General features: G+C 39.2%; 1 protein-coding gene across 2 annotated transcripts in view; it reads right to left on the bottom strand.

The window, feature by feature from the left end:
• Positions 1 to 5271: 5271 nt before the first annotated feature.
• The window catches only part of adamtsl3 (ADAMTS-like 3), a 661690-nt gene continuing 643601 nt past the window's right edge, over positions 5272 to 23360 (bottom strand). For both annotated transcript variants that reach the window (XM_060852820.1, XM_060852818.1), the window contains exons 28-31: positions 13247 to 13454; positions 8405 to 8514; positions 6284 to 6498; positions 5272 to 5612 (exon numbers count right to left, since the gene is read on the bottom strand). In XM_060852820.1, the coding sequence (XP_060708803.1) occupies positions 5497 to 5612; positions 6284 to 6498; positions 8405 to 8514; positions 13247 to 13454 (649 nt within the window). In that variant the 3' untranslated portion in view covers positions 5272 to 5496. The remainder of the gene's footprint in view (positions 5613 to 6283; positions 6499 to 8404; positions 8515 to 13246; positions 13455 to 23360) is intronic.

Below are 23360 nucleotides of genomic sequence, written 5' to 3'. Positions count from 1 at the left end.
TTCTCATCAAATCTGGGACTCTGGAGCAGCTCTAATATTAAATTGTTCCACAATTGGTGGCTCTGCTTTTAGCTTCCTCAGTCCCAAAGGCCTGGACTTTCCTCCTTTAAGTTAGTCTCTAAAACCTAACCCTTTGACCAAACATTTATCTCTAGGTTTCGTGGTGTTGTATTTTGACTAGCATGTGAGCACATTGGGATGTTTTATGATAGTAAAATGGTTATAATTTATTGTTTGCTTGGAGCTGAATTAAAAATCTGACCTTACGTTACAGCAAATTGCATGATAATAAACTTCTCAATCTATCCCTTAGGCCTGGATTCAGGTGAAAATGTTACTGCACCAGAGGCTCCAGGCTAATGCTCTGAGGACATGGGTTTAAAACCCACCAAAACAATTGGTAGAATTTTGTGCTGCAGAATTATTAATTTGATTTTAGTACAGACACTCATAAAGATGCTGTTAAAATTTAACCAAGTTCACAAATATCCTTTAGGGAAGGAAATCTACTATCTTTACCTTGTCTTGCCTACATGTGACTCTAGAAAATGTACAATAAATGCCGACTTTGCCATCATTGCCACGTCCCACGAAAGAAAAATATCTAGTATTATCAGCTCTGATGGGACATTTTCTTGGAAGTGGTATTAATGTTCCTACCTCGAAGCCAGGAGGCCTAAAGTCAAGTCCCATCTGCTCCAGAGGTGCGTAATAACATCTCTGAACAGATCGATTAAAAAATATATGAAACTTGCGGCATCCATGAAGATGGTTGGGGCATGGCTGACCAATGATAAATCCACTGATATGGAGTAAGATCTACCAATAAGAATTCTTCAGGATTCATGAAAACGATTTAATTATGAGGGGGTACCATGCATTGAAATGTGTGAGCAATGTCCATCATGTCTAAAGGAATAAAACTTCACCACCGAAAATAACATTTTTGAAATTAACTAGGAATTGATATTTGTGGTTAAAAATTCAATTTTATTAAACTGCAGTTAAAAAAAATCACACAACAAATTTGGATAACATACACAGCACAAATATTGTTTTCATGATTATATATCTGCAATACAATGTGGGTTTATTGAAATTCTTTAAGCAGAGGCAAGTTTAACAAAATATATGAATATTGCCTCTGGCATCACAACAAACTGTAAGGGGCTGTGCAATGTTGGAAACATTAGACACAAACCACCAAAAGTTGCTCCATGTTATTACCAGGGGTGTCCAAACATCTCGTCATTTATACTGTGAAGCTTTGAAGCTAAACATTTGAGTCCACCAGGAGGCACTGGCTTAAAATTAGAGACTGCCATTTTACAACACAGATGAGGGGCAATATTTTTTCTTTCAAAGGCTTGTGTGACATTGGAACTCTCTGTAGCTGAAGGCAGTGGAAGTGGAGTGACATTTAAGGCAGAGGTAGACAAAAAATAATCGAAGTTATCTGGAAAGGTGGAATTTAAGATACAATCAAATCAGCCATGATTGTACTACTTTGGATGTAATTTTGTATGTTTGCACATAAAATAACAAAATAGCTTGCATTGATATAGTGCCTTTGAAGTGGAAAGGTGAGTTGTAGAGGTGTAGCAAAAACAGGATGGACAAAGTAAGGTTCTTAACACAAGGAAGAACATCTAAATTTGTGCACTAGGAATCAGTGAAGAGCAGAAGAATATGTGCAGCCGTGTCAAGAGCAGAGACTGTCAGATGGGGGTGTCCTAATCCAGAACTATTACATCTCTAGATCTAATCATTTTCAAATCCCCAGGACCACAGAATTCTAACCAGATAAACTTACAAGTAAGATATATAAGTGCAAATAGAACTGAGTCAACTAGTCTTTGCAGGCCTGTTTTCCAATACAGTTTGGACACCCCTACATTATAGCGCAACTATAAGTAAATAGGCATAAAGCCTGATCTTGGGATAATTCAAGCAACATGCATTTCTATGTCTGAAGGAGGAGGAAGCAACTTAGACAAAATTGGCAAGTGCTTGATGAAGCTATAAGCATTTTAAGTATAAATAGAAAGTGAAAAGCAATTCATAACCAAAGTTTGGTCGTAAAAAATAAAAGTCCCAACAAAAATATTCTTTATGACACACAATATACAGCATTCAGTATTGCACTTGACAGGAAATAAATATGTACAAGTAAATATGTTACAATTATTTTTCTTTAATTTACGCACAACCTTTTGCAAAAGGCCAAGACCCATTAATGATCAGACAATGTAAAATTAGAGGCTATCACTCCAGGTACTGAGTATCATATTTATGATAAAGACCAACTTAAAACAGCTGTATACAGGAACATAGTTGGAGCACTCATCAATGCACAACAGCATGCGAACAGACAATAAATGTTTTCCATCGCCTATAATACTGTTAAAATCAACACAAAGATATGTTATTGCTGAACACATACTTTAATTATTTGTTACTGTTACAGGAATCTTTCAGTACTGACATTCTAATTTATCATAAATGTTTAAATTAACACCCTTTATGATTACTTTGTAACCATGCATTTACTACATAGTAATGTAAATCCCTTTTTATATATTTCCTCCCCACTTATGCAGATTTTACATTATTTTAGTAACTAACAACAAAATCCCAAATTGTACAAACCTATTTTGGAATATTGCGATAATTACTGCTTTATAAATTGGAAAATCCAGATTTGGGATTATGCTTCAAATTTTATTCATAATAGTAAATGGGACTTCTTACAAGACTCAGAAATTACTCCTGACATCCTGGTTTTGCAAAGCCTTCATGATAGTAACGCTATGCGATATTGAAATGTATACATGGCTCTTCAAGACTGACTACTAATATTAGGAAACATAAGTCTAGCAATATTTTACGCTGCTACGTTATTTAAAAATTTCCATTTCACACTTGACTCGAATGGAGAATAAAAATAAATATTCTGTCATCTTTATTGTAGCCAGAGTAGGCATTTTAATAAAGCCCCAACAGCTGCACATGAGCTGTATATGAATCAATGCTCAGGGCTTAAATTAAGGAGCATATAGTCTTATTATTAATGATACAAATGTACTTGACTATTTCAGCTCTATATTATGCACAACGACACACAGCATTGGTGCACCAATATGTGCTAAAGAGATAAGGGAGATCAGAACCTGTACTTCATGCAGCAAGTATCTGAACACTCAAATCAAAGCAAAACGCAGTGGATGCTGGAAACTGAAAGAAAAACAAAAAATGGAGATACTCAGCGAATCTGGCAGCATCTGTGGAAACAGACTGAACAGTTATGACCCTTTTTCGGAACTGACTCTGAAGAAGTCATATTTGACTCAAAACATTAACCTTGTTTCTCTCTTCAAAGATGCTGTCAGACCTGCTGAGTTTCTCCAGTACTTTCTGTAAGCATCCGAGCATTGCTAGGTGGCGGTGGCAGGCTGACAGATGAGGAGTGAAATTCCAAAAATTATCAGGAAAGACCAAAGAATAACAGAATATTTCTTAGAAAAGCAAAATACTGTGGATGCTGGAAATCTGAAATAAAAATACAGAATGCTGGAGAAACTCAGCAGGTCTGCCGCATCTGTGGGGACAGAAACAGAGTTATCATTTTATGAATTCTTCAGAAATTCATGTTGGACCTTCATTTCACTTTTGAGAATTGCTCCCTTAACTGAAGAATTGTTCTGAACTAAGAAAGCTTTTGAAAACAGAAGATGAAAATGCTTGAAAATTGGGATATGGAAAGTGAAAAAAGTTACAGACCATTGCAAATATCACTGTAATTTGAACTTTTTTGAGAGTTCATCACTCATGCTGTTGCCAAAAACTATTTTCAGCAATACTCGAAGGACAAATGGGTAAGGTGACAGAAATTCCATCTATTTAAAATGGTAATTTATGAAGAGTTAATAAGAAATCTCAATTGCTTTTTCAGGTGATCCCTGAATTTTAACTGTAATACAGACAGAAACTGAAGTGTCTGAGTACAATGAATTCAATCATATTAGTCACTTCTTCAGGAGACTTTGGAAAGTAGGAACACAGCATTTTTGGTTACTATTTGGAGCTTACAATGAATGAGTCACTGTATAGTAACTTTTTATATGTAAATACTCATCATAAATATTCTATACTGAAATTGTCAGAAATACAGTGCACAGCTTGCCCTTCTAGTGACGAGAATCATTTCTGCATGTGCTTTTTATAATGAACTACCATAAAAAAATTTCCCACACACTGATTCTAACCTGTTTTAGCCCTGGGAATTATATGAATTACATATCTGTGCAAAGTGGAGGCCTCAAGTCTCTGCAGCAATATTAAGTTAACAGCAAAAGGTCAACCATTAGCAGTATATCTGAAAGTGGTTGAGACTCTCCAGAGGCAGGGAGGTTTTTGCATTTTTTGAATATTTCCTTCTATATATGAAGTGCAATGTAAAATGCACTTGTGCCACTAATTACATATTACAACTAACCATTACTAAATATTTTACTAATGGCATTTTCCTACTTTTCCATCAAAGGAGCATCTTGAGACAATGCATACCACATTATAACTCAGTCATCGCAGCAGGAGACACCTTCCAGATAAATGACTTGCCTGAAATAAGAATAGAATACTGCAGCCAAAGACACTCAGTGAGATCAGCCTTTAAGTGTATGCTCCAAGCATGCTATATCTGTAGGTGAATATGATATTTCTTTACAATGATAGAGTAAATTCTATGTTTTCATTGTGAGGAAAATGCATTCTTAAAAGGAGTAAGGATGGATAAACTATAACATGATAAGTCAATTCTCTAACTGCATTTCCAACAAGTGGGGAATTCCTGCTGGGAAGACAGTTTTCTTAATTTCCTCTAATGTTCACACAGTCAGAAATTCACTACTGATCCTAGCATCTACAAGTTAAAAGATTAAACGACTGGATACTCCATGTTTTTGTCTAAGTATCTGAGCTGCAAATAAAAACTATTTTGCCCAATGTGAATTGAAAATGAGTTACTGTAATTAAAAGGGATATACACTGATTAATAATTCACTTGGTTTGAAAGCTTTCCCTGATCTGCACTGTGAAAATGCAAAACTTCAGTTCACTCAGACATTCAGAGAAAGTTCTGGCTCCAAGTAAATAATTCCCATATTAACTCCTGTGATGTAACATAAGCAGATATCTCATAACTTGGGAGAAAAACACAAACAGTAAAACACAACAAATCCACAAAAGCAGAACTGCTGAGTAGCTCTTGCTTTAAAATTCAACCAGTACACATTTGACTAATATAACAAATATCAAGGACACACTTTGTGAATTTCTGTATGTACAAGCAGATTTACAACAATATTAAAAATATCCTTCTCGTTCAACTTGCACCATGTTCAACTGCAGTCAGTTCACCAACATGAAGTTCTGTATAAATCCCTTCACAGTCTATGACAGATTGATTATGATCCATTGGAGGGTGGTTTACATTACTTAAAGCATTCTGCAGGATTCGCAGCATCTCTGCTTGTAGGTGTTCAGATGGCACAGCCTCAGTCTTTTGACAAGTGCACAGTAGCGTGTTGTATCCAGACATCCTCCTTCTGAAGCTGCAAGCAACATATCCAAAACCAAACATTACCACGGTGAAGATTGGAAACATGATTCACTTACTCAGTTCCCACAGTTTTATCACACAAGAAATTTAGAATGCGATCCCAACAAATGTGTACCCAATGCTATTCGACGCTAAAACAGATGAGGTCTTTCTGTGAAATGCCTGAAGCGACCAAACATATTCAGGTAATAGTTGATCTCACGTACAAGTCAATCCCCTATTTTTGGCCAATTAACCTGGAATTTTCCATATATCTTGTGTAAAGGTCAACCCTAGTTCTTCACAGGTAACAGATCAACGTTTATGAGTCAGTGTGGTGGCTGTCACTTTCCACTCTAGCATTCCAGTCTGCCGGTTGTTCTACTCTGCTCCTAGTCTTCCCAATCCGCTGATTTAATCTTTTAATCTGTGCTTCAGATTTTCAGAATTACCATAATTCATGTTTTTTTTTCTCTCTTTATTCATTTAGAGATCACTTGGGCTTCTGCTAATAATACAGTATGAATTTTGATGGGCATTAATTTCAGCCCCTCAAAAGTAGTATCCATGCAATAACTTTAACCTTAAAAAGTAGCCGAAAAAAATTGGTTATTACACGAGTATATATGGTAAATTTTATTGCAAGATATTGTTTTTATTTTAAGCAGATAGAAATGTACTCACTGTCACAAGAGGTTAGATTACAACGTTGCCATGTAGTTGGTCGTTTCCTCCATCCACAATACTGATCAGCCACAGTCTCATTACTTCTCTTGTGGATGCAAGTGACACGGCGAGACTGGAAACCAATTCCACATGTTGCTGCACACTGTCTCCACGGTCCCACTCTCCACTCCACGTTGCATTTACTTGACTTACATTTTCTGGCAGAGGCAGGTCTGTGGATTGCAACACATTATTACTAATCATTGGGACAGGAATAGACAGAGAGTTGGGATCATTTGAGAAGGTGAGTGGAACCGTTTACAGGACTTCAAGACTTTGGAAGGTTTCCTCACGGTCAGTGCCATTGCTGCTTTTGTAAGAAAAGAGAGAGTTATAGTGCATGTTCTCTGCAACACCAGCAAAATTTACAAGGAAACTTGATCATCCAGGAATTCCATTAGATCAAAGAAAGTTACAGCTACAGTCGGTTCCGACATAACGCGATAGTTCTGCGTTAAAAGAAAATTGCACAATAGCAGCATCATTTAAACAAAAGGAGCTGGAATCACATTATGGCCAATAACAGTAAGGAAAGTTCTGTTCTACAAATAACAGCTTAAATTCTTCAATCGCTTTAAAGCCAAATCGCTTTGAAGAAACACGTGTTATAGCAGAACCGACCATGTTTTGTCATAAAGCCTAACCGATTAGCCAATGCAATTCTTGAATAAAAGCCCATCAAAGATCGACACAACAAAGGAGGAGATTGCTTTACTCAGTCACCATAAAAAAAAGGGGCCTGGGTTAATATCAGGGGCAAACAACAGTTTCTAAAATTATACAATCGTTCTGTTATTCTGCATGGAGACAGACTCTTTACTCCAACTTGTCCATGCCGGCCAAGCTTCCCAAATTAATGTAGTCCCACTTGCCTGCATTTTGCCCACTTTAACCTTTCCTATTCATATACCTGTCCAAATCTCTTTTAAATATTGTCACTGTTTCTGTATCTATCACTTCCTCTGGCAGTTCATTCCATATATGAATACTTTGTGTGTTAAGAAGTTTCCCCTTCGTCCCTTTTAAATCTTTCTCCTCTCACCTTCGAAACATGTCCCCTAGTTTTGCACTCCCAGATCCTGGTGAAAAGACCTTTGCTATTCACCTTATCTACACCCTTCATGATTTTATAAACCTTAATAAGGTCATTCATTAACCTCCTATGTCCCAGTATAAAATATCCCAGCCCATCCAGTCTCTCCTTATAACACAAACCCTGCATCCCTGGCAACATCTGGGTACATCGTTTCTGAACCCTCCCCAATTTAATAATAATATCCTTTCTCCCAATACCTTTAACCCAATAAACTGTCTCAAGGTTTTTCAATCAAAAATGATAACAAAGGGCTTGGTCAAAGATGTAGGTTTTAAGCCATATCTCAAAAGACAAAAGTGAAATAAAGATGCAAAAATGTGTAAACAGGGGTGCAGAGTTTAGAGCTAACAAAACTAAAAGCATGGCTACCAGTGTTGGGACAATTAAAGCTGGCGTTGCTCTAAAGACCAGAATTTGGTGAGCATAGATACCTTGCATGATTGTGAGGCTGATGAGATGGGGGAGGAGCAAGACCCTGCATGGATTTGAAAACTAAGATGAGAGCAGATCAATGCTGCAGATGGGGTCTCACCCAGGCCCTGTCGAATTGCAGCAAGACATCAGTGCTTCTGTACTTGAAACCTCTCGCTATAAGAGGCCAATATACCATTTGCTTTCTTTACTTGTATGCTTTCTTTCAAATGTCTGATGTACAAGGGCACCCCAGGTCTTGTTGCACCCCATCGTTTCCAATGAATCACCATTCAGACAACAAGCTGCCTTCCTGTTTTTGCTACCAAAGTGGCTAATCTCAGTTATCCACATTTGCCCACGCAGAAAACTTGTCTAATTTCAAAGAAGTACTGAAAATAATTTTCTACAGTTGAAACCATCAACTCAACTCCTGTAGGAAGTTCTATTTCAAATACTTCCCTGAAATTAAACTACTGGAAGTCATTACCATTCACAAATAGTTTTCAATAACCTGGTCATATAAATGATAGGATCACAAAGGTCAAAAATGAAACTTAGTTGCTTAGTACCTCTTCGCTTTGTCACAGGCAACTTCTGTGGCTGAAGCTCCATTTGTATATTGACATACAATTTGACGATGTTGTACTGCAATATTGTGACCCACACAACGACCAGAGCACTGTCAAACAAAACGAAAGTGTTTATTGCTAGTGGTATTGAAAATATTATGCGCTTAAAGAATGTGATTTTTGACAGTGTGATGAGATTCATTAATAAATTTATTAGCAGGAATAAGTATATTGATCCATAGTATTTGTGACTTAGAACATAGAACATTACAGCGCAGTACAGGCCCTTTGGCCCTCGGTGTTGCGCCAATGTGTGAAACCGATCTGAAGCTCATCTAACCTACACTATTCCATTATCATTTTTATGTTTATCCAATGGCCACTTAAATACTCTTAAAGTAGGATAGTCTACCACTGCAACAGGCAGGGCATTCCACACACTACTACTCTCTGAGTAAAAACATACCTCTGACATTTGTCCTATATCTATCACCCCTTAGTTTAAAGTTATGTCCCCTAGTGCTAGCCATCACCATCCGAGGAAAAAGGATCTCACTGTTCCACCCTATCTCAGCCTCAAGTCCCTCAGCCTTTCCTCATAAGTCCTTCCCTCCAAACCAGGCAACATCCTGGTAAATCACCTCTGCACCCTCTCCAATGCTATTATGTGGCAACCAGAACTGCATGCAATACTCCAAGTGTGTTTGTACAGCTGCACCAGAGTTTTGTTAAGCTGCAACGTGACCTCATGGCTCTGCAACTCAATCCCACTATCAATAAAAGCTAACACACAGTATGCCTTCTTAACAACTCTATCAACCTGGGTGGCAACTTTCAGGGATCTATGCACATGGACACCAATATCTCTCTGCTCATCTACTCCACCAACAATCTTACCATTAGCCCAGTACACTGTATACCTGTTGCTTCTTCCAAAATGAATCCTCACATTTTTCTGCATTAAAATCCATTTGCCACCTCTCAGCCCAGCTCTGCAGCTTATCTATGTCCCTCTGTAACCTGCAACATCCTCCTGCACTGTCCACAACTCCACCGACTTTAGTGTCATTCGCAACTTTACTAACCCATTCTTCCATGCCCTCATCCAGGTCATTTATAAAAATGAAAAACAGTAGTGGCCACAAAACAGATCCCTGCGGTACACCACTAGTAACTGAACTCCAGGATGAACATTTCCCAACAACCACCACCTTGTCTTCTTTCAGCTAGCCAATTTCTGATCCAAACCGCTAAATCACCCTCAATCCCATACCTCTGTATTTTGTGCAATAGTCTACTATGGGGAACCTTATCAAACACCTTACTGAAATCCATATACACCACATCAACAGTTTTACCCTCATCCATTGTTTGGTCACCTTCTCAAAGAACTCTAAGTTTTGTGAGGTATAACCTACCCTTCACAAGACTGTGTTGACTATCCCTAATTAACTTATTTCCCTCTAGATGATTAAAGATCCTCTTATAATCCTTTCCAACACTTTACCCACAACTGAAGGCAGGGTTGTCTCTACTCCTCTTTTTGAACAAGAGGACAACATTTCTATCTTCCAGTCTTATGGCAATTTCTAGTCGACAATGACGACATAAAGATCAAAGCCAAAGGCTCTGCAATCTCCTCCCTGGCTTCCCAGAGAATCCTAGGATAAATCCCATCTGGCCCAGGGGACTTATCTATTTTCACACTTTCCAGAATTGCTGACACCTCCTCCTAGTAAACCTCAATCCCATCTGGTCTAATAGCCTGTATCCCAGTATTCTCCTCGACAACATTGTCTTTTTTCCTATGTGAAAAATATTCATTTAGCACCTCTCCTAGCTCTTTGTGCTCAATGCACAACTTCCCACTACTGTCCCCAACAGGCCCTAATCTTACTCATCATTCTTTTATTCCTGACATAGCTGTAGAAAGCTTTAGGGTTTTCCTTGATCCTACGTGGCAACGACTTCTCATGTCCCCTTTCTGGCTCTTCTTAGCTCTCTCTTTACATCCTTCCTGGCTAACTTGCAACTCTCAAGCACCGTAACTGAGCCTTCACATCTCATCTTTACATACACGTCCTTCTTCCTCTTGACAAGAGATTGAACTTCTTTAGTAAACCACTGCTCCCTCAATTGGCCACTTCCTCCCTGCCTGACAGGTACATATGTATCAAGGACACCCAGTAGCTGTTCTTTGAATAAGCTCCACATTTCAATTGTGCCCGACCTTTGCAGTCTCCTTTCTCATCTCATGCATCCTAAATCTTGTTGAATCACATCATAATTGCCTTTCCCCCAGCTATAATTCTTGCCCTGCAATATATACCTATCCCTATCCATGGATAAAGTAAACTTAACCGAATTGTGGTCACTATCATTCTTAAATTAGAAATACCAAGCTAAAGCTTAGTAGTTTATTTGGTCACCATAAAACAGAAGCTCAGCCTATGTCAAAGGTTAACAGCTATTTCTATCATTATGGGCCTTTATTTTAATAAACTGCCCCAGGGCACTCCAATCAAAAAAGACAACCAAAATGGGGGCAATGGGGGCAGAAACAGTGGTTCTTCTTCATCATTGAATCAAAATAGGTGTAGGCTTCAGGATGTCTTTTTGACAATTTGTCAGAATTGGCATCACTCACTTCATATTTTCCAGAGATCCATTCTTTTTTCCCGTGCTTGTCGTGTATTTGTTATGTGTTCCAAAGAATTTATAGCAAGGTCTTTAAACTTTTGAGCTACCTTCAGGTCAAATATTTTTGCTAACCTCAGATCAATGCAATGCCATGAGAATGCATATCCTCTGGCAATTGAATGTCTGAGATCCGAGAAAACAGTTTGAAAAAATACGTGCAAAGATAATGCTCAGATATTGTTTGTGTGGATAAACTTTTTAATAAACAGTTCACTGCACTTAGACTAAATTCCAGTAAACTGCACTACGTAACATTTGACAATCTCAGCCCTGTTTTCACAGACAGTCATGATAGCAAGGAATTAAATGCAGCAAGGTGTTAAGCAGTCAAAACAATCAGTACCCAGTATTCTGTAGAAGAATTCTGTCGATTACCAATATTTTAATGCCCACTTATTTGCACTTTACTAATCAAATGCCAACTGCAGGAGAGTTGCACAAGCTACTGAGTGCATTAATTGATATACTGCACAGCAATGAGATTAAAGTTTGGTGCCATTTGATACCATCAGAAGATCATGTTTGATTTTAATACATTAACTGGAGAAAAACTCCCTCTTTGACCATTTTTTTGCCTATGAAATCACAGATTATGAATATAAACAGATCAGAATTTATACATTAATATTATAGACAGGCCAGTTGCTGAATTCAGAGACTCACTTTGTGGTTTTCAGCAAAATAAAGACCAGGGGGTGACATACAATCTAACACCACATCAACAATATCCCAAAGGAGATGGACTGTGTGCCTCTCATACCAATAATTTAACATTGGATATCTTAGCCAACAGCCACTTACTTTCAGCAAAATCAGAGTCAACTTATTCCCTTCTCTTACATATTTTAAAACCCTAAAGAATGCTTGTATTTCAATTCAACACCTTCCAAACCCATGACCAATGACGATGGCAGCATATTTTTGGGAAAACCACCACTTCATGATCCCCTCCAAAACACACATTATCCAGACAGGTTTATAGCCCATTCCTACTAAGGTGTTCCTACACCACGAGAAGTTAGTTAACCACCACTTTTTCAAGGACAATTAGGGATGACCAATAAATACTAAATTAATCAAATCTTTTCATACATTGGCAGGAGATTTTTTGACTTTAGTTCACTGGTAATTCTGGCTCAGCTGCCATTGGGAGAGAATCTATGCTGCCAAGTTACAATGCATTGCTGCCCAAAGGCACAATTACAACCAGAGATGATTAGTCCATAGTGGAGCAAACCCAAAGACAATTATTGGGAAAATGGCACCATTAACTGGATAATGGAATAAATTTCCAACCTCACTTTCTCAGCTGTATGCATGGCCTGTATGGACTGAAGAAGCAAAAACACGCCAGAAAGGGTTGTAGGCCATTAACAGAATCGGTTTGATTCTCCCTCTGATTAAATTAATGCACTAGCTGGGTTGTGTAACAGCTGTAAAATCGCCTCCCCTTGATAGTTTCCTGTGAATCGCTCCCAGGCTGTCTGTTACCCAGATGGTAAAGACAAAGATTGAAATGTATCTTAGAATCCCTGCAATGTGGAAGCAAACCGTTTGGCCCATCGAATCTACATCAATCCCCTGCAGAGCATCCCACTCAGATCTACTACCACCGCACCCCCGCTCCCCCACCCTATCCCTGTTACCCTGCATTTCCCATGGCCAATCCACCAAACCTACATATCTTTAGCTGGAGCATCCCGAGGAAACCCATGTAGACATGGGAACAATGTGCAAACTGCACACAGTTGCATTACGTGCAATTGATCAACTGCCGGGAGGCAGGGGCTGGAGTTTACAAACCTGCAAGCGATGCAGGAAATATGACCGAAGTTGCCTTATATTTGACCAAGATTTGTTTCGCATGGTTTAGTTAAGTCATTAAAACTACATTTAAAAAATTCCTTTGGCTTGCAGGTCTGCTATTTTTCACTCCGTGTTGAGCCATTTGAGTAAAATTCTTAGGAGAGTTTTTGTACAGGAGAGTGAAATGGGGTCAGTATAGGAATTTCACACAACAGCTTTCACAATTGTGCTAATAAATTGGCCTCAGCAAAACTCCGAACTCTTTCATTTTTCATCATGATCATCATTGCTATTGAAAAGAACTAAATAATTCTTAGCAGAGATCTATATCATTACCTGTCCCCACGCTGGACTGCTCCACCCTACACAAGGCTGCATTAAGCAATCCTCTATTTCAGCGGGCTGTTCTGTGCTGTCTGAACAATACACTGGAGATAATGTTTTTACTGTTCCAGTTGCCGTTAATTGCTCACATGTCACTCGTCGTTGGCGGATTCCTTTCCCGCACAAGACTGAACAGTCTGACGTTGTCGTCGCAACCCACCTAAAGGGCACAAAATAGCTTAATAAAGAGATAATTTTGTCTATTATGAAATGAATTCGGTTAATGCAAAATAATTTCTTTGTGATGACAAAAATGGATTAAGGAAGGCAGGGTGACTTTGCTATCATGCTAAAATTAAACATTCAGTGGGGACCATTTTTGCTGAACTCATTCATTCTGTTTACAAAGATGTTAACTTGTTTTATAAATAGGGCAGTCAGGAATATATTTTAAGTGCAGAAGATAGAGCTAGCGATACTGCTGACTCAAATTAAAATGCCATCTGCAGTGACAAGATCATATTCATCAGAGTCAATAAATCAAAACCCCATATGTAGGGAAGAGGTGTTGGAAATTCTGGAAAGGGTGAAAATAGATAAGTCCCCTGGGCCTGATGGCATTTATCCTAGGATTCTCTGGGAAGCAAGGGAGGAGATTGCACAGCCATTGGCCTTGATTTTTATGTCCTCATTGTCTACAGGAATAGTGCCAGAAGACTGGAGGATAGCAAATGTGGTTCCCTTGTTCAAGAAGGGGAGTAGGGATAACCCTAGTAACTATAGGCCGGTGAGTCTCACTTCTGTTGTGGGCAACGTCTTAGAGAGAATTGTAAGGGATAGGATTTATGAACATCTGGATAGGAATAATGTGATCAAGGATAGTCAGTATGGTTTTGTGAAGGGCAGGTCATGCCTCACAAACCTTATTGAATTCTTTGAGAAGGTGACTAAGGAGGTGGACGAGGGTAAAGCGGTAGATGAGGTGTATATGGATTTTAGTAAGGCGTTTGATAAGGTTCCCCATGGTAGGCTACTGCAAAAAATACGGAGGTATGGCATTGAGGGTGCGTTAGAGATTTGGATTAGGAATTGGCTGGCTGGAAGAAGACAGAGGGTAGTAGTTGATGGTAAAAGTTCATCTTGGAGTGCAGTTACTAGCGGTGTTCCACAAGGATCTGTTTTGGGACCATTACTATTTGTCATTTTTATAGAAGGTTGGGTGAGCAAGTTTGCGGATGATACGAAAGTCAGTGGAGTTGTTGACAGTGAGGAAGGATGTGGCAGCGGGATATAGATAAGCTGCAGATCTGGCCAGAAAGATGGCAAATGGAGTTCAATGTAGGTAAGTGCGAAGTGATTCATTTTGGTAAGAGTAACAAGAAGATGGAGTACTGGGCTAATGTTCGGATACTTGGTAATATGGATGAGCAGAGGGATTTTGGTGTCCATGTACACAGATCTCTGAAAGTTGCCACTCAGGTAAAGAAGAAGGCATATGGCGTACTGGCTTTTATTGGTAGAGGAATTGAGTTCCGGAGTCTTGAGGTCATGTTGCAGTTGTATACGACTCTAGTGCGGCCGCATCTGGAGTATTGTGTGCAGTTTTGGTCGCCATACTATAGGAAGGATGTGGAGACACTAGAACGGGTGCAGAGGAGGTTTTCCAGGATGTTGCCTGGTATGGTAGGAAGATCATATGAGGAAAGGCTGAAGCACTTGGGGCTGTTTTCATTGGAGAAAAGAAGGTTTAGGGGTGACTTGATAGAGGTGTACAAGATGATTAGGGTTTAGATAGGGGTGACAATGAGAACCTTTTTCCATGTATGGAGTCAGCTATTATGAGGGGGCATAGCTTTAAATTAAGGGGTGGTAGGTATAGGACAGATGTTAGGGGTAGATTCTTTACTCAGCGAGTCATGAGTTCATGGAATGCCCTGCCAGTAACAGTGGTGGACTCTCCCTCTTTATGGGCATTTCAACAGGCATTGGATAGGCATATGGAGGATAGTGGGCTAGTGTAGGTTAGGTGGGCTTGGGTCAGCACAAGATTGAGGGACGAAGGGCCTGTACTACGCTGTATTTTTCTATGTTCTATATTTTCATTCTGTTCATCTTCAAAAGCTCCTGCACAAACCCGTCATGGTGTCAATCAGATCAGTTTGATGGTTGAATGCAGCACATGGACATTAGGTAATGTGCTTATGGATGAAACATCCTTTGTCCGTGGGTTGTGTTGTCATGAGATACTTGGACTGGACCAAAACTTGAGGTAAGAAATCTAGGCTGATATTCCTCTGCAGTACTAAGGGAATGTGGTGCTGTGGAGGTGAGGTTGTTTGGTTCAGATGGTAAGGTAGGACTTGCATTGATATAATATACTTCATGGCCTCAGAAGGTTGCAAAATGCTGTACACCCAATGAGATGCTATTAAAGTTTAGGAGTTGTGGCAATCCAGAAAGTATGGCAGTCAATTTGTAAGCAGCAAACTACCACAAACAACAATATGATAATGACCCAACAAACTGTTTATATGATGCTGACTAAGGGACAATTATTAGTTGGGACACTAGGGATTAACTTCTCTGCTGCTCTATGAGAGAGTGTCAGATATTTTACATCCACCTGACAGAGTCTCAACTTAATCATAACATCTCATCTAAGAGGCATTACATCAGAGAGTGTGTCACTTCTCCTGTACCTCACTGGAGTGTTAACCTAGATTTTTGTGCTCAACTCCTGAAGTGGAACTTGAACCTTCAACCTTCTCACTCCTGATGTGAGAATGCTACTAACTGATATAATCTAGGCTAAATTCTCACCAGCTTCCTCAGATGGCCTTAAAAGATCAGAGTTCACTATTTGCGAGTAGAATAGGAGAATTTGCTGGTGTCTAGACCAACAACAGTTAATCCTCACTCAACACCCAAAGCAGATTATCCGTCATGATCATATCATTTCTTGTGCGGTATTGTGTGCAAATTGTCTTCCTACATTACAGTACTGCAAAAGTATTTCATTTGTAGAATGTTATGTGACATCATAAGGTTGCAAAAATCCATATATGAATGTGACTCTCTCTTCCTTCACTTTTATCATTGTCACTAAGTTTGAAATTATCATACATGATGTCAATATATAAAAAAGCTTAATGCAATCACATATTTCGACAACTAATATGAACAACTCATTTCTCAATTTTAAGGAAAGTTCATCAATCTGAAAGGTCAACTCTGCTTTTCTCTCCACTGATCCTGCCAGATCTGCTGAGTTTCTCCAACAGTTACAATTGTAAGATTTCCAGAAGCTCCAGTATTTTGCTTTTCCATTAAGTTTTCAAATTGGAAATTGACCAATGTAGAAATTGCATGGTGAAGCTTATTTTGTTCCTGACGATCATGAAAAGCAATATGGGGCCAATATTCTTCTAATGGAGGAGAAAGTGAGGTCTGCAGATGCTGGAGATCAGAGCTGAAAATGTATTGCTGGAAAAGCGCAGCAGGTCAGGCAGCATCCAAGGAAGAGGAAATTCGACGTTTCGGGCATAAGCCTGATGAAGGGCTTATGCCTGAAACATTGAATTTCCTATTCCTTGGATGCTGCCTGACCTGCTGTGCTTTTCCAGCAACACATTTTCAGCAATATTCATCTAATGCCAATGCAGAGGTAAATTGATGGATATTCATTTATTGTATTCCACATAGCCCCAAACAATGCCAGCAAGTGAGCACTGCAGATGCTGGAGTATCAGTGTTGAAAAGTATGTTCCTGATGAAGGGCTTATGCCCAAAACATCAACTCTCCTGCTCCTCAGATGCTGCCTGACCTCCTGTGCTTTTCCAGCACCACGCTTTGTAACTCCTAAACAATACAGCAGCCAGATCAGCAAATCATCGAGAAACTATTGTCATATAGCAATTCTAATGTTTATGATAAATAACTATTCAAAAATCATTGAATGTTAGGGATTATAGTTTGATAACGAGAAAACTATTGGATTTCAGGCTGGCCCATGTTTAAGGGCTGAAGCAGGTGATATTGTTTTATTAGAAATGGTTAAATGCACCAAATGTTCAGAAATTTTGCCTTAAAAACTTGATTGCACCAATTCCTGCAGCATTCAATTACATGGGAGTAAAAGGACATCAGCTTTGCAGAGCAGATATCCCTTAAAGGTGGCAGTACAGCTTCTAATGCCAAGAGGAACTGCTCTCGTTTTAACTCTGGCTCTTAGATAAAACAGCCTTGGGTTTGGACAATGAAATTGAGAATGTGAATTTCTGTTTTGTTTCTTTGCCAACTTGGCAAGCAAACAATAACTTGTTGAGATTGAGATCACTTAACAGCTTCTTGCTCTTTATTCTTTTAAACAGTTTTGACATAATTGGCAGGAGAGATTCTGGGACACAGTTATCAGAATCTGACCTTGACTCCTTATTGCAGTTGCACATGAGGTTTGTAGCTTTTTACTGATTTGGGAAACCATTTGGCAGCATTAGTTGAAATAGATGAGCAAAAGAGCAGCTGGTTACACAAAGAGTGTTTGGACAGACCAACAACCTGTGCCTTTGGGGTTAGTAATTTTTCTGGGATCCAGGTTTTCAACACGATGATCTTTCATGAGCGTGATTCTTCACTTGGCTGGTGGAGTTACTGGGGTTTAATGAAATATTTGGTACTAGATCTTCAATTTTGGGTGACAGACTTGATTTAGCAACATCCATAAAAATGAGGCATGGGACATCACCTTCGCAGAATGAGAGAGAGGTCTATCAGGTCCTTATGTTGGAAACATATTTTTGCAATCTTCCACCATTCCTTGGAGTCTATCTAATAATCCTGCAGTTTGGAATGGATCTTTGACTTTGTATCTTTGATGAACTGACAATAGAGCCTTTTCATATTGGGAATGGTTTGACAATATGTTTCTCAGTGTTTTGATTGCCTGATGTTTCTCATTTATCAACACATTTTTTTTGGCTAACAGACAACTTTTATAAAATCAGCATTCTGTGCCAACCTTTAGGAGAATGAGATTCAACTCTAACAATAAATACAACCTTTTGGTCTGTATTTGACAAAGTTTCAAACAATCACATGTTCATTAGGATGACAGAAATTATGGCTTGAATTTCTTTTTGTTTTGATTCTGAAGCATTTTGGGACAATTTTTGATGTATGAGTTGCAATATAAATGTTGTTTAGCTTACTCAATTTTTTTTAATTTGAAGGATTACTGGTTTGGCAGACATTTATTGCCCATTCCGAATTAGCCTTTGGAAGATAATAGTGAGCTGCTCTCTTCAACCATTGATGTCCACTGACAATGCTGTCAATAAAGTTTCAAATCAAAGACTTGGAGGAGAAGTTGCAGGTAGCGTTCCTATGTATTTGCCGCCTTAGTCTCTCTAGGTGAGAGAGAGCATTCTAGCATTCTCTTGCTGGAGATCATCATTCCTTGGCACTTCTGTGGCTTGAACACTATTTGACACTTGTCAGACCAAGCCCAGATGTCATACCCAACTTGATGCTGAGGAATGTGGATATCTTCAATTTCTGAGGAGCTGATTGCCTGGTTACAGAAACATTCAATACATGGTAAAATCCAAGAACTCCAGTTCTGAAGGAGGGGTCACTAGACTTGAAACGTTAACACTGCTTTCTTTCCATAGATGCTGCCAGACCTGCTGGATTTCTCCAGCAATTTCTGCTTTTGTCAATGATATCTCTTGTATATAGTTGAACGTCACTGCTGGTAGTGAAATGGAAGCTAAGAATATAGCTTGGACAATTTTGTCCTTCAACTTTAACTCGTTCAAATAAACTTAAATGCAAAAAAACGAAAACACAATAAAGGCAGAAAGAAGCAAAAATTGTCATTCATGAAGTGTCCTCTAGAATTTCCCAAATTGCTTCCTGATCAATGGAGCATTCAGAAACATTTCACAGTTTGTATAGGGACAGCCAATTTACACATAGTGAGATCCTGCAAACTCTGTGGTCTAAGTTATTCTTTAGCTCAGTTTCCTTTTCTTCTCTCATACTCTCCAAATGTCTCTTACTTGGTTTCAATCTTCCTCCATAGCTTTCTTCTGACCCTTTCTTACCCTCTCACATTTCAGACTCAATGCGCCAAAAAGTAGGAGGAAGCATTGGCCTATTGGTGTTATCACTGGACTATTAAGCCAGAGACCCGGGGGGGGGGCCTAGGTTCGAGTCCTGCCATGGTAGATGGTGGAATCTGCATTTAATTTTTTAAAAATCTGGAATTAAAATGATGACCATGAATCCATTGTTGATTGTTAGAAAAACCCATCTGCTTCACTAATGCCTTTTAGGGAAGGAAACTGCTACCTTTACCTGGTGTGGCCTACATGCGATTCCGGACCCACAGCAGTGTGGTTGGCTTTTAACTGCACTCTGGGCAATTAGGGATTGGCAATAAATGTTGGCTTAGTCAGTGGCACCCTCATCCTGTGAATGAATAATTTAAAAAAAAACCTTCCTGGCCTTCAATGCTCTGGCTGCTCACATCTGCATGGATCTGCTCATCAGAAATCCAGCAGATCAAGCATTAGTCTCAGACAGCACCAACACTCTGAGAATGTTTGCAGTTATACTTAAAGCATCTTTAAAAGAAAGTGGTTACTCTGATAACTGCAGTGTTCCACTCACTGATAAGAAAACAGAAAACAGGTAATTAAAGCTCTGAGAGTTGCAATTCTTGTAACTGAATCCACTTACATTACAGACATGTACTGCTACCAGATTTCACTTAAGAGAATCTTCATTCCATTTAAATGGCAAATTAAATGTTACAATTTTTAAAAAACACACAACCATGCAGCTTTCTGTGTTAAATAAAGCAGATGGCCTGAAATTAGGCTGCACTGCAGTAAAACCAGCAGGTTGTCAAGACGATGACATGACTTCTTCTGAGTTTCACTTCCAATTTAATTTCACTCACATCCTAAAAAGCACCCATACCATGGTGTTCATATTAGAGTCACAGCAAATTTGGAGGTTGCACTGGAAGTTTGAACCTGGGTTGGAACCAATAGCTCATTACAGCTGGAGTTCAGATTATTACACAAGGCAAGCATGAAAGAACACATTGTGCAGTAGAATCTCGAGGGGTATTCAAGGCATGCTGACAATTTAACATATTAAATTAGCACTGCAAGTGAAGTTCAGAAGAAATACACATGGGTAAAATTAGAAGCAAGTGTTTGGCATAAGAATTTATGACAGCAGAAAACCATTTTATGCAGATTCTCCAAACCCAGAGAACCAAACAGAATAAACATTTGTGAATTCTTTCTCTTCTACTTTAAAGATACATATAGTAGAAGTAATGATTTCTATGCACATTACACAGTGCTTTATCAAGTGAAAACATTGGAGGTGACAGATATTCACCGGCTGTGCAAGTTCAATTTCGAAAATATATTGCACCAAGACTGAACTTAAAATAAAATAGAATAGAATTGCTACAGTGTGGAAACAGGCCCTTCGGCCCAACAAGTCCACACCGACCCTCTGAAGAGGAAGTCACCCAGATCCATTCCCCAACCCTATTACTCTACATTTACCCCTGACTAACACACCTAACTTACATATCCCTGAACACTATGGGCAATTTAGCATGGCCAATTCACAAAAAATAGGTAACTAAAACTCTTGAGAGTTGTAATTCTTGTGACCAAGTCGACTTACTTTAGAGACATGTATTGCGACCAGATTTCACTTAAGAGAATCTTCATTCCTGCACACCTTCAAACTGTGGGAGGAATCCCACCCAGACATGGGGAGAATGTGCAAATTCCACACAGCCAGTCACCTGAGGCTGGAATCAAACCCGAGTCCCTACCGCTGGAAGGACAGCTGTGCTAACCACTGAGGCACTGCGCTCAGGACTTGAATTTGACAATACTCTACAACAAATCAATAAGATAATAAAACTGAGATCTCTCAATTCGTGGGCATCTTCTTCTTTTTGGTTTTCTACCCAAAGGCAGATCCCATTCTCAACCACACGTAGGGCAAGGAGGCAGGTCCGAAACACATACCAGCCAGAACGGGTTTGGAAAGAGGTGGCTCTGGAGATAGTGGATGCATTAATGATCATCTTTCAAAATTTATTAGATTCTGGAACGCTCTTGCAGATTAAAGGATGCAAATATTTAAGAGGGTGGGGCAGAAAACTGGAAACTGCAGGCCTCCTAGTCTTTACAACAAAAATACTGGAATCTATAAAATAAGGAGTGATAAACAGACATTTGGGTAATAATGATCCCATTGGGCATAGTCAACGTTGACTTGTGAATGGGAAATTGTGTTTGATGAAGCAGTTGAAGTTTTTTGGGAAGCTACTAACAGGATTAATTAATGGGAGTCGTGAATTTTTAGAAGGCTTTTCACAAGGAGCCTGATGGATGTTGGTTAGCAAAGTTAAAGCACATGTGATAGGAGAAACATTCTGGTATGAATGAGGAAATGGCAAACAGACAGATAGCACAGATTAATAATAAATGAGTTGATTTCATGTTGGGAGGCAGTGCTTGGTGGGGTACTGTAAGGATCAGTATTTTCACCCCAGTCATTCACAATATGAATCAACAATTTTATTGTGGGAATCAATGCAATGTAAGTTATGGTAAATGTAATAAATTAAGTTTGTAGTTGACACAAAGCTAGGTAGGAAGGTGTGGTGAGGAAGTCTTGAAGTTGTTTTTTTCAATCTATCTGGGCAGACTTTTCCAGAGGAAGCAGGAATTAGCTGTATCTCAGGTTTGAGGGAAATGGAGAAATGGCTGAAAGTGACAGTCACAGTGTTACTGCAATTATTGCCCACTTATAATTACCCTTGAAAAGGTGGTGCTGAACTGCCTTCTTGAACCACTGCAGTCTATGACGCTGCAGCTACCCCCACTAAGCTGTTTAAGTTCTGGGATTGTGATTCCCAGGGACAGTGAAGGAGCAATGGCTTAGTTTGAGGTCAAGGGAACTTGCAGATGATCGTGTTCTACCCCCTTGGGTCTTTCACAGGGTGGAGATGGGGGTTTGGAAGATGTTGTCAAAGTGGCCAAGGTGAGTTGCTGTAGTTCATGAACTATCAAACAAAAAGGTTGAGTAAATCAAAAACAAAATGCTGAATATACTCAGCAGGTCAGACATCTCCTGAGGAGAGAAACAGGTCATGATGATCGCTCTTCAAAAGGATAGACTTAGTGGCCAGCCACTTCATTGTTTTTCCCAAGACCGCAAAATAGACTGGATGTTCATTCACAATGCATAAATGAAGCTGCGAGGAACACTTAGTTGAGTATAAAGAATGAATCATATGGTTAACAGCAGTCATAAGGCACAATTGATAAACCTGGTATTCATTCGATGATCAGGCAAGTCTATTTCTTTAAATTCATTTTCAAGACCTGGGCATTACTGGAAAGACCAACGACATTTATTGCCCATGCTGAAATGCCCTTGATAAGGTGACAGACGGCCACTTTCTTCAATTACCGCAAACACCAATGGAGGTAAAGGTACTCCTAATTAGGGAAGAATTCTAGGAATGTGTGTTTTTTAGGGGAAAAAAATCACTAAACCGATGAACGCGTTTTGGGAAAATGTAATAAAATGTTAGATTCACACCTGGTCATTATGTGTGATTGCAACCTTCTGTATCGATACAGCTCCTGCTTGTCAATTTACATTGAAATTGTAGTTTTAGAGAAAAACACAGCAATCAGTCCTTTGTAACCAGCATGCTGAAACCTAAAGAGTCAATTCTAATAAGCCAAGGTGGAAGGCTTCTCTTGTATGGTTCTCTTCTTTATTTCACAGCTAACAATTCAATCACACTTCATTAATTTCCATTGCTCTGGTTGCTGGAAGTGAAGAGCCAATTATTTCATACAGTAAATTCCACTTAAGCACATATGTATTTTGACAGGTAAGAGTATGCACTCAACCTTGCCTTACTTGTGGCAGATCTATATTGAACCCTTTAATGTCACCCAGTTTACTTCATCATAAAAGGAATTTTACTGCCTCTCACTTTCACCTGATCCATCTCTGATCCTCCCTTCCCTTCCTCTCCTCGATGTGGAGGAGCCGGTGCTGGAC

This window comes from Hemiscyllium ocellatum, chromosome 39 (genome assembly GCF_020745735.1).
Source record: "Hemiscyllium ocellatum isolate sHemOce1 chromosome 39, sHemOce1.pat.X.cur, whole genome shotgun sequence".
In the NCBI taxonomy this organism is placed as follows: Eukaryota; Metazoa; Chordata; class Chondrichthyes; order Orectolobiformes; family Hemiscylliidae; genus Hemiscyllium; species Hemiscyllium ocellatum.
This window is presented reverse-complemented; position numbering and strand designations above follow the sequence as displayed.